The sequence below is a fragment of the Mesoplodon bidens genome (assembly GCF_964165515.1).
Source record: "Mesoplodon bidens genome assembly, chromosome: 2".
NCBI classification, from domain to species: Eukaryota; Metazoa; Chordata; class Mammalia; order Artiodactyla; family Ziphiidae; genus Mesoplodon; species Mesoplodon bidens.
The window spans coordinates 28561046-28574090 of record NC_138177.1 but is presented as its reverse complement, the minus strand read 5'-3'; the positions used below and the strand labels follow the sequence as shown (position 1 = coordinate 28574090).

The window sequence follows — 13045 nt, the reverse complement described above, 5'->3', positions numbered from 1 at the left end:
GTTTCTTCTAACTTTTTCAGTTTATTTTTTCTCTTTGCTAATTTCTGTGTTCTGTTTTTTCTACAGTAAGAATAAGTTGTATTAGTAATAAAAAAGAAATATTATAAAATTAATTAACCTCTTTAAAACACACATACAGAAAAGAAAAAAGCAAACGAAAGCTGAAAAGGAATAGTGAGGTTCTTTGAACTATTTGATTTCTTTGGAGAAAGGCAAAATATCAGACCAGAGGATAACAATTATGCTTTTCCATCAGTTGTTAATATGTGGAAGACCCTCTTTGAAAGTGTTGATATGAGGTTACTCTTAGGATCTGCACTTACATTTCATCCTTATGATTCTCTTCAATTGGATACAGTTACCCTCTCCTATATAAGAAGTTCAGTACTGGGGTTGCTTTCCATTTCATCAGGAAGCAAATAACTAGTTCTCTTTATAATTAAATAGTTTCTTTAGTGCTATATTACATTTGTTTTTCAGCTCTCTTACTTACTCTCTTGATTCCTGTGGTTTCTCTAGCTTTTGACTGCTAGCCTGAACTTGTATGCATTTATCTTATCTTTTGGAAGCTGTACCATTCTCTTTAATATGTGTGTATATATCTAATTTCCCAACTCCCTGTTTTTTACTGGCCTACCTGGTTTTTGCTTTTATTCTTTATAGGCTTTGTTCTGTATGTCAGTTTAGTTGCTGACCTACCTAGACTCTAGCTTCTGTATATTTATTTGATTTCCTACTCTGTCTCTACACTTGACTTTTAATCATTGTCCTAATACAGACTGAAGAGACTTACCCTTGTTGTAATAAAGAATTCTGGTGAAAAAAAATTTAAAAATTACATTGAAAATATGCATAATAAGCCAATTATTCCTAACTGAAGGAAAAGCTTTGAGTTTCTGATTATTGGAGTTTAAGGTGTTGTCATATTTCTATTCCTTCCCATTAGGCTAAAAGACCTCACTAGCCAGCTAGCTGGCTATGACTACAGTGGGAAATTTTGCTTGTTTCCATTGCTTAATCTCGTTTAATAAAACTCATTTTATCAGATCCTAAAGTGGCCAATAACAAGTAGTGATTAATTCATTATTGTGGCAACATGGATGGACCTGGAATATATTACGCTTAGTGAAATAAGTCAGGCGGAGAAAGACAAATACTGTATGTTTTCACTTATATGTAAAATATAAAAATATAACAACACAGAAACAGACTCTGAGATACAGATAGCAAGCTAGTGGTCCCCAGAAGGGAGAGGTGTAGGGCGAGGGCCAAAATAGGTGAAGGGGATTAGCAGGTACAAATAGCTAGGTATAAAATAAGTTACAAGGATGTAATGTACAGCACAGGGATTATAGCCAAAGTAAAAATATAAAATCACTATGTTGTACACTTGAAACCAATATAATATTGTAAGGTAACTATACTTCAATTAAAAAAATTTGTTCTATAACTTTAGGGGTCTGGGGACAAAGTATATACAATCTTTCTATTGAAACTACTGATTTTTTTTTTCATTGTTCATCTTTTTTTTTTATTAGTTTCTGCTTTATAACAAAGTGAATCAGTCATACATATACATCTGCTCCCACATCCCTTCCCTCATGCATCTCCCTCCCTCCCACCCTCCCCATCCCACCCCTCCAGGCGGTCACAAAGCACCGAGCTGATCTCCCTGTGCTCTGCGGCTGCTTCCCACTATCTATCTACCTTACGTTTGGTAGTGTATGTATGTCCATGCCTCTCTTTCGCTTTGTCACAGCTTACCCTTCCCCCTCCCCATATCCTCAAGTCCATTCTCAAGTAGGTCTGTGTCTTTATTCCCGTTTTACCCCTAGGTTCTTCATGACATTTTTTTTTAATTCCGTATATATGTGTTAGCATACGGTATTTGTCTTTCTCTTTCTGACTTCACTCTGTATGACAGACTCTAGGTCTATCCACCTCATTACAAATAGCTCAGTTTCATTTCTTTTTATGGCTGAGTAATATTCCATTGTATATATGTGCCACATCTTCTTTATCCATTCATCCGATGATGGACACTTAGGTTGTTTCCAGCTCCGGGCTATTGTGAATAGAGCTGCAATGAACATTTTGGTACATGTCTCTTTTTGAATTATGGTTTTCTCAGGGTATATGCCTAGTAGTGGGATTGCTGGGTCATATGGTAGTTCTATTTTTAGTTTTTTAAGGAACCTCCATACTGTTCTCCATAGTGGCTGATGGCACTATAATTTGAGATATGTAACTATAGAATATAACCTGTAAATGCTTTTTTGTTACACAACTTGTGTGTGATTTGAAGAATGATTTAGGTACTAATTCAATTTATATAATTATGTAAGATAATACATAATCAATATTATTTTGCAGTTTAGATAATTCATGTCATTCTGTGATACAGTTAATAGGCTAATTATTGGGCAGTTGATTTTTTTTAAATATAAATTTTGGGGTAGCTGCCTTTGGTTTTAAATTGCTGACTTTTGGTTGAGGTTATTCACTCAAAAACCATCTTAAGTGTTTGTTTTACTCGCTGGCTATTATGCATGATTCTTTGGGTAAATGTATTTTTTCTCAGAGCTATTCATAAAGGTACTTTCTGCAAGACCAAGAATTACATGTACAGTACAGAGTTTACAGAGTTGGAGAAAAAGAGTTATTTCTTGGTCCAAGTCAAGAGTAAATCTGATTTAAATGCATATATTAATCCAGCCCACATGTTTTTGGAACTAGGAACTAGATAAAAACCTTGGATGTTTTGTGAGCTGTTAATGTAGCTATGCCTGTTTTTATTTTATATTAATAGGAAAGTTAAAGGAGGAAATATTGATGTACATCCATCAGAAAAAGCACTCATTGTTCAATATGAAGTGGAAGCTACCATTCTTGGAGAAATGGGGGATCCCATGTTGGGAGAACGAAAGGAATGCCAAAAAATGTAAGTTTTCTTCATTTGTGCACATTTGAAAGTAGTAAACTTTATAGAAATCTGATGTTGTTTAAACTTGCATAGATGATAAATGATTGTGGCGTTCTTACAGACATACATTATCTCAGTGAAGCAGAGACTATATTAAATTATAAATACAGAGTATATTCCAGAGAAAATCATGTTTATGTGAGCATAATTGGAACCTAATGAAAAATGCCTATTCTTATTTATCCCATTTAGTAAATGCATATAATAGAATATAACTTGTGAAATCAACTATAAAAGATATGTTTATATAGGACTTTTTAGCTTAATTTAGGAAATTTGTATTTTAGGGGATCCTGTGTTGTTCTTTCTTCCCTGGAATTACAGAAAGTGATATGACATCCAGAATTCACAAATGGGGCATGTACCTTGAATTCATCCCTTAAAAATCTAGCGCTGTGAAAGATATTAGTAATAGGACAAGCATTTTCTGACTAAATGAATTGAGCTTAGATCTCCCAATGTTCTACACACTTTCCTTCCTGCTTTCATAGTACTTTCAGGAGTCCCTTGGGAACTGGCCTTTTTCATTAGTCTTCAGTTGCACTGGCAATGATCTTGCGCTCCTTCCATAGTTTTGTGGAAGTAGAGAGGGTCTGAGATCACCTAGTATTCTTTCCCAACTTTCTTCCCCCCATAGATAATTTTGATTTGGGAACTAGTTAAAAAGTTAGTGTGTTTTGGTGGTATTAAGTATATTCAGGATGCTAGAAGTTCTTGTGACAGTATTTAGTATTTAGCACACTGAACAGCACTGTATTTTAAATATATAGCAGTGGTTCTCAGCTGGTTAGGATTTTTCCCCCAGGGGACATTTGGCGATACCTGGAGACATTTTGGTTGTCATAACTGGAGGGTGCTATTGGTATCTAGTGGATAGAGGCTGGGGTGCTGCGAAACATCCTACAATGCGTAAGATAGGCACTTACAAACAAAAAATTATTTGGCCCCAAATTTTTATAGTGTTTCAATTAAGAAACTTCATTGTATAGCAACCTGAAGAGAGAAGCTACCTACTGTCTTATTAAGATCTGTAGTCTCTCTTCTTATTTGGGTTAAAAGACTAAATTACACAGATAATTCATTAAAAATAAATGAGTCTTTGGATAATCCACTAGATTGAAGAGATATGCACATGCACACATACATACTTACACTGTAGATTTTAACTCACATGCTCACAATTTTTTGTGTTCTCTCACACTTTCTTCCACTTGTGTGTTTGTGATTGCTGCCTAAATTTTGTACATTTTGAGAAAGTAACATCTCTTGAGATTTTATTAATTTGAGTTCCAAAGAAAAGCTAGCAGATTAGGGTCTTTGCCTTTAGAACCTCATGCATCCACATTTCATGAGAGAAATTTAGTTTTTAGTTCTTAGTGTAGTCAATAGCCTTATTCAATTAAAATTAAGTGAGAATGTTGTTATTGTTTGAAAATCTGTAGGCTTTCTAGACAAGGGGTACATTCAGTAGAGAGTCAGCCACCTGGAAAGAGTTACTACCAACTGGCTAGTGTAAGTGGATTTAAACATCAGTATGGGAAAAACCTCTGTAACCCAACTTTGTGGTATTCAACCTGGCTGCTCAAGGTTTGGGGAGGAATCGTATTGTGGGACCAAAAGGAGAAAATGGTTTGTTGATAGTTCAAGAGGATTTATCAATGGTGGCAGCTGGGGGTGAAGGTTTTGAGGGGGACACTCATATAGATTGAGATAGGTGTGAAATGAAACTGTCATTAAATTGTGGTAGTTAGTGCTATGGCTCAGGTCCAGAAAACATGCATTTCATTCTCCCTTATCGGATAAAGGAATGTATAAGCCCACCTTCAACAGAGTCCCAGTTTTCTGAACATTTCATTATGAGAAATCTTACGGTTATGGTCCAAAAATAATATGGGCATTTTTAAATTTTATTTATTTATTTTTGCTGTGTTGGGTCTTCGTTTCTGTGCGAGGGCTTTCTCTAGTTGTGGCAAGTGGGGGCCACTCTTCATCGCTGTGCACGGGTCTCTCACTATTGCGGCCTCTCTTGCTGCGGAGCACAGGCTCCAGACGCGCAGGCTCAGTAGTTGTGGCTCACAGGCCTAGTTGCTCCACAGCATGTGGGATCCTCCCAGACCAGGGCTCGAACCCGTGTCCCCTGCATTTGCAGACAGATTCTCAACCACTGCGCCACCAGGGAAGCCCAATATGGGCATTTTTTGGTATGAGTTTTTGGTATTACTAATAGGCATGGGCTGCCTAATGAAGGGGGCCTATTTTTTTATTTTAGAAATAATCAGTAAACATACAGCTGACATTTTCTAAAAATTCTAGTCCTACATATTTTTCCTTTGTCTCTTTTAACAAGGGAAGGATTTAGGAGAGAGATGTACACAGGAAAGAATCTTTCTATTACTTGGATGAAAAGAAGATGATGAATCAGATTGCTAATATATATATTGGTAGAAAATAAATCTAAAAAATGATAGAAAAAATCTGCTTTATTACATCAAGATACTGCTACACACCTATTAAAATGTGTAAAGTCTAAAACACTGATAGCACCAGATGCTGGTGAGGATGTAGAGCAACAGGAACTCATTCATTGCTGGTGGAAATACAAAATGGTACAGCTACTTTGGAAGTCATTTTGGCAGTTTCTTACAAAGCTAAACATACACTTACCATATGATCCAACAGTTGTGCTCCTAGATATTAACCCAAATGAGTTGAAAATGTATTTCCACACAGAAACCTACACATGAGTGTTGATAGCAGCTTTATTTATAACTGTCAACAATTGTAAGCAACCAAGATATCCTTCAGTAGGCAAATGGGTAAACAAACTGTGTTGCATCCATATAGTCAAGTACTATTCAGCACTAAAAATAAATCAACCATCAAGCTATGAAAAGGCACAGAGGAACCTAAATGAATATTGCTAAATGAAAGAAGCCAGACTGGAAAAGCTATATACTGTATGATTCCAACTGTATGACCATCTAGAAAAGGCAAAACTAAAGTAAAAATAGATTAGAAGTTGTCAGGAGTTCGGGCGTGGGAGGGGAGAATATGTGGCGCACAGGGCATTTTTAGGGTAGCAAAACTATTTTGTATGCTACTTTAATGGTGGATACATGAAATTATGCATTTGTCCAAGTGCACGAACTATACAATACAAAGAGTGAACCCCAATGTAAACTGTAGACTTTAGTTAATAATATATCAATAGTGATTCATCAATTGTGACAAAGTTTCCACACTATCACAAGATGGTAATAATAGAAGAAACTGTACTGGGAGAGGGTAGTGGGGACATATATGGTAACTCTGTACTTTCAGCACAGATTTTCTGTAAACCTAAAACTGCTCTAAAAAAAAACTAGTAGGAAAATTTCAAAAATACATGTTTATAGAGTTTCTGTTGTGCTTCTTAATCAGATTTATGGAAACTCAAGATTTCCCAGTTCCTTGTTAAAATTAAACATGGAGATGTCTTTTGAGAGTTTTTCTCTGAATGGACTCCCCTTTATATCTCTGCTTTCTGATGTGCAGCTAAAGTTATACAAAAATATTCAACAGTTTAAAAGATTTAAAAGATAGGAACTTAAACAGCCAAATAAATTAGAGAAAAATTAAAATAAAGGCACAGAGTATTGCTAGGGTTCTTGTTACAGACATTAGAAGCCACTCTAGAAAATTAAAGCATAAAAGGAATTTATTAAAGGCTATTAGGTAGCTTATAGAATCCCAAGAGGACCAGATTCGAGGATGACTATAAAGCTGTGAACAGTATTCAAATCACTTTACTAGACTTGTTTCAGGAGAGATCATCTGTATCTGAATAATGATTTCACAGATGCTGAGTGCAGGACATTTTTCTGAGGTCTCTGTCCCTGTTGCCTCTAATACCTTGAGTGTCTCCAAAAATTGGCCATTTTCACTAAGAAGTATTTCAACATAGTGGCTACTTTCTTATGTTTCTCTTTTTGAATCTAGCTTTGCATGAATGCATCTGCTTTGCAAGAATCTTTTGCCACCAGTTTGAGTCTTCACCCTGAACCTAATTTTATGTCCTTATAGCTTTCTTTGGTGCCATGAATCCATGTAAATTGGTAGTTGTTTCCAGATTTTGAACAACCTTTTCTTATTGACCTTCCAGTGAATCTCTCCTGGATTAAATTAAAAAGGAGGGTGAACCTGTTTTTTTTTTAATGTACTAACAGGTATAACTATATTTATTTGTTCCTCAGCATTACTCATATAGATCTTAAAATGCATCCTACTTTTTTTTCTTCTGTCTTCTATATAATTTCCATCAGAACAACCGAATCCGAATATATTAATATTGTGTCTTGCCCCTAACTGAAAAGAAAATGACTGTGAATATGGTCAAGAAAATGATTTATTTTTGGCAGTATGGATTTTCACATCTAATAATAACTAAAAACTTTATGTGATATCAGAAAGACTTTAAAAACAAGCTCTCTGGATATGCTATCCTGCCTAGAAGAGTCAGATGTAGATTTTACCATTCCTTCTGTTATCTCATTTGTCCAGCTCAAGGAAAATCATTGCTTTGCATTTTTTTCTAAGCCTAATTATATCTAATACTTTATTATATTTTACTAAAAGAGACTATGTTAGGTACATTTAAATGTTTTGTAAATTATTTAAAAGAAGTATTGTTTAAGTTATCACTTACTTTAATAATACCTGAGTTGGAAAATTCTGATATGCCTGCAGCATTCGTCTTAAGAGTCTCAATGCCAACACAGATATAACTTCCCTGGCACGAAAGGTGGTTGAAGAATGTAAACTCATTCATCCCTCAAAGCTAAATGAGGTAGAACAGCTGTTGTACTATCTCCAGAACCGCCGTGATTCAGTGTCAGGAAAAGGTAAGCAGAAGAATTCCTAACTTTTTAATGCAAAACCAGAGTTGTTTGACTATGGTTTGTACTTTTGATATTTGAATGGTGAGTTTTCTTTTACCAGTTCTCTAAGTAAGTGAATGAAATAATAAAGAAACGTACTAGTTTCCTACATGCCAGGCTTCCAAAATGATGCTTCCAGAATGATCTATTTCGTACTGTGTGTGTACACATGTGCTGAAATAAAGAGTAAAAAAGCAAATATCACATTGATTCTAGAATAATAAAAGGAGAATATTGGGAGCAGAAAACCTGTTTTCTCTACCCCAGCAACTAGATTTATATTTTTTAAATTTTTTATTGACATTTAATTGATAATTTGAATGGATTACTTATTTAAATGTTAAAATATATGTCATATGCATAAGTTTTGTGAATCTTTGTTAGGAAAACATTACCTTTTCATTCCTAAACGTCTTTGTTGTTACCATTCTTCTGTCTTTAATTACCTCATAAAAGAACCAAGCCATTAAAATATTAGAACTAAGCAGTTGATTATTTATAGAAGACATTTTTCGAATAATCCAAACCCAAAACAAAACGAGAGTACAGACATTTGAATGGAAAGTCATCTCAGATTACTCAATGGTTAGTCATTCCATTTCGTAGTATTTATTAAGTTTACATATATCTTTCTTTTATCATTGGTGAGTTCTAAAATATGGTTCCCTTGAAATAACTTATACTTAAGTTTTGATTGTATTAAATAGAAAAATGAAAGAGAAAATTCATTTGGACGTTTTTTCAGATTAACCAGTCTTCTCTCTCCATCCACAGCAAATAAAATGCCTTGTGACTAATATATACTTTTATTAATTGGCGCTGTATATAGTATCTAACACACTTTATATGATCAATATATAAGTGTTGAATGAATTGAATAGCTGTGAATTTATTTAAAAGCAAAAATGAGCATTTTGAATTTGTTTCCAACTACATAGCTGGCACTCAGTGTATACCTATTAATAATAATAAGTGCTATAAGGAAAATGTTATCAAAACTTTTATTAACTATTTTTTGATACAATATTCCTGTTAACAGTGTTACTAAATGATGAGAGATAGCTTCAATAAGTAAGTGAGAAAAATAAATTCTATGCTCTTTTAAGATGTGTGTGTACTTATTGTAGGTTGTACAATATAGTTAAAATTGATCTTTCCTAATGCTAAATTAATATAATTCCGAGGGCATTTGTAATAAAATATCTTTAAACGAATGAAAACCCTTTCACTGAGTTTTCAGAGTAAATCAGTCTTCTCACCTCCTTCCCCAGAAATTAGAGGAATATGAGGAAATTTTCATGTTATCATAAATAGATAAATTAAATCAATATGTTTCTCTATATAGATATTTTGGAGGCATATATGAAATGCTATACTATAGTATATGTACACTTATTTTTAAAAACTATTCCATTTTCTTTCTTTTTTACTTGATATTCACTATTTCAAAGCCAAAAACCTAGCCCTAAAAGTGGTTGAAATAAAACAATAGTAGTTATTTGATTATGTGATTCTTTACCATAAGTATTATTTTTTTCTTTGCTTAATTAAAATCACTGTCATAATAAATTATCTGTTTGAGGAAAAATCTAGCTGTTAAGAAAACATAACTTTGTCCATAACGACTACCTTCCTCTGAAAACAATCAGGGCTAATTCCTATTATATGTAAAACATTTGCTAATTATAGAATAAAAAATTTGATACTACTTGAACTTATTTTAATGTACATTCATTGCTTAGGTTTTTGACCCAGATCAGAGCAGTGAAGCATTTTTGATAATTTTTTTTTACAAAATAAAGTTCTGCTATGAATCAAATAATTCAACATAAAAAATGACTCAAAGTTGTGTTCAACACCTTTGAATACCTCTTTAATTCATTTGGGAACAAGTGAGGATTAAATTAACACAAATATTAAACATTTGCCTTTTAATTTATGATCCTAATTTTGTTTAAAAAATCAGCAACTGTATTTTAGCTTTTTAACTTTATCCAAGTTATTTCTTTTCCTTTTCCTTTGTTAATTTTTATTTTAGTTTTTATATTACTCAACTCATTAGTTTTTTCTTTGCCTTATTGATTTTCCTATTCTTAAATGTGAATTAGGAAAAGAAAGAAAACTTAAAATGGAGTATTTTGCTTCTTGTTGGCGAGTCTGGCTATTTACATACCTAAAATGTTAGCCAAAGAGGGAGTTTAAATTGCTACCTAACATAATTTGGAGATTATTTGTAGATTTTATTATACTCTCCGTGATATCCTTATTAGAACAAATGCATTATAGATGAGCATTTTTTTTTTTTTTTTCTTTTTGCGGTATGCGGGCCTCTCACTGTTGTGGCCTCTCCCGTTGCGGAGCACAGGCTCCGGACGCGCAGGCCCAGAGGCCATGGCTCACGGGCCCAGCCGCTCCGCGGCATATGGGATCCTCCCAGACCGGGGCACGAACCCGTATCCCCTGCATCGGCAGGCGGACTCTCAACCACTGCGCCACCAGGGAGGCCCAGATGAGCATTTTTTATACATTGGAAAAAAGGTTATTTCATAAATTACCCATTTGAAGATACCCAACTTAGCTAGAATTAAACTCAGCTGCTGGAAATAAAAATTACCCAGAAACCTAAAAACATTGTTCTTCTCATAAGAAAAAAATCTTTTTACAGAAAAAAAAGAAAAATCAAGCAAGCCTAAAGATCCACCTACTTTTGAAGGAATGGAGGTAAGACTGTATTTTTATCTAATAGAGAATTGATTCTAAGGTATTGCTTTTTACCATCAATAATTCATACAATCACATTAAACAAATGTGGAATTTTAAAAAATGGTTGAACTCAAAGTACCTGAAAAAGGTAGAAAATCAGTATTTAATAAAGGCAAAAATTATTGGATGTGTCTTTTAGACATAATTTATTTTGATAAATAAGTTGTGAAATGTTTTAAATATTCTTATTGTACTATGTTTTAAAGTATGTTTAATTTATTATGGTATATACTATTTTGCATTACATTTAAGATACTTTATCAGTATAAATAGGCCAGTTTTAGAGTTTATGTACATCCCATTTTATCATATGGTTTATGACTACTTTCACTCAGGAGTCCTATCACCCAAAGGTCTAATTTCCCCCTCTACAAAAAGACGGCAACTGTTAAGCCCTTTGAAAACTTGTCTCTTACTATCAAGGGCAGTTTATTGATCACAAAATACCATTCCTTTGACATTGGCTCTGTTGAGCATTATTCTTTTAGAGTACTTCCTTCCTCTTCCTTTGTTTCAGATTGATGAAGTTGCTAACATTAATGACATGGATGAGTACATTGAGTTATTATATGAAGATATTCCTGACAAGGTTCGGGGTTCTGCTTTGATCCTACAGCTTGCTCGAAATCCTGATAACTTGGAAGAACTACTATTGAATGGTAGAATTTATAGACTTGAATTTATAGACTTATCTATAAATATTTAAAGTAGAATTATTATTGTGAAATATGATTTTTAAATTTATTATCGTAGAGGGGTAAGCCAAAATTATTTATATCAAACTTAGGAATGCACTTATTTTCCAGCTCTTTATTACTTTCCTTCTTACTCAAATTTCTTAACATGTGGGCATAACATTTAAATATTCTCTGGAGGATTCACTAATAATTTAAACCAGAAAAGTAAAGCATTAATGGTACTGAATCTTTTCTTTCTTCTATTCTGGAAGACTTTTTATTTTTTCTTCTATTCTGGAAGACTTTTTATTCTTTCAATTAGGATACAATATCAGACTTTTGACATTTGCACATGTATGTATATGCTTTTATTAAATTATAGTTCCAGGGCTTCCCTGGTGGCGCAGTGGTTGAGAGTCCGCCTGCCGCTGCAGGGGACATGGGTTCGTGCCCCGATCTGGGAAGACCCCACATGCCGTGGAGCGGCTAGGCCTGTGAGCCATGGCCGCTGAGCCTGCGTGTCCAGAGCCTGTGCTCCGCAACGGGAGAGGCCACAACAGTGAGAGGCCCGCATACCGCAAAAAAAAAAAAAAAAAAATTACAGTTCCAATATTAGTTTTCTTTTAATAGCACAGCCAAAAATAGTAATCTTTTAAATTTCATTTAGATTGATTTTGATGCCAAGTATTTGCTTTCTTTTCATTAGAAGTGCTGGGTAATAAAAGAAAACAGAGATATAATGCTCTTAAAACCTTTTTTCTCAGTAATACCACTGTAGAATACCACTATAGAATTATTATAATTTTCTGATTACACTTCTGCCAAAAATAAAATATGGAAGATATTGTTATGATATGATTTCCATCACATGTGAAGGAATACTTTTTTATCTATTGTCAGACTCCTTTTGTGGAGGCTGCACAGTGCACATCAATACTTTGTAGTGTGGAAAATATATCCAGAGATCTGTCCAGAGAGTCATAGGATATTACCAATATTCCAGTTAGGAAATTTGTACATTTTAAGTATTTTCTAAATTATACAACTCATATATTAATATATTCTTTTTAAAGAATTAGAGTATTACAGATAAAACCCCCTTGGACCATTAGTCTATAATCTGGTAGGAGTTTGGAGTGCATTCTTCCAGATCTTTTCCATAGATTTATACATATATATATATATATAGGTTTTTTTCCTATATTAAAGAATAGAGTATTACCTTATATGAATTTTTATGTTAATTATATCACACTTCTTACGTGGTAATTTTTTCTCCATGTAGTAATGTTTCAAGATTATATGCATATAGATACATACAGTGTAATTAGTTTTGAACCACTTTTGTTAATTGTATTTTATGAAGTTATGCATATTCTTTAGCCATTCCCCTTTTGATGGTCATTTGGTTGTTTCCAAAGTTTTCAGTAGGGAGCTTTAGTGAACATCTTTGTTCATATCTTATATACACAGGCAAGGGTTTTTTAAGTGTGTGTACACAGAAGCAAAGGTCATACAGAAATGCAGGTCATAGGGCTTCTCTGGTGGCACAGTGGTTGAGAGTCTGCCTGCCGATGCAGGGGACACGGGTTCGTGCCCCAGTCCGGGAAGATCCCACATGCCGCGGAGCGGCTGGGCCCATGAGCCATGGCCGCTGAGCCTGTGCATCCGGAGCCTGTGCTCCGCAACAGGAGAGGCCACAACAG

At 34.2% G+C, this 13045-nt stretch overlaps 1 protein-coding gene across 2 annotated transcripts in view; it reads left to right on the top strand.

The window, feature by feature from the left end:
• The window catches only part of KIFAP3 (kinesin associated protein 3), a 161003-nt gene that overhangs the window by 13256 nt on the left and 134702 nt on the right, over positions 1-13045 (top strand). For both annotated transcript variants that reach the window (XM_081224620.1, XM_081224621.1), the window contains exons 2-5: positions 2810-2941; positions 7709-7863; positions 10565-10620; positions 11180-11321. In XM_081224620.1, the coding sequence (XP_081080746.1) occupies positions 2810-2941; positions 7709-7863; positions 10565-10620; positions 11180-11321 (485 nt within the window). The remainder of the gene's footprint in view (positions 1-2809; positions 2942-7708; positions 7864-10564; positions 10621-11179; positions 11322-13045) is intronic.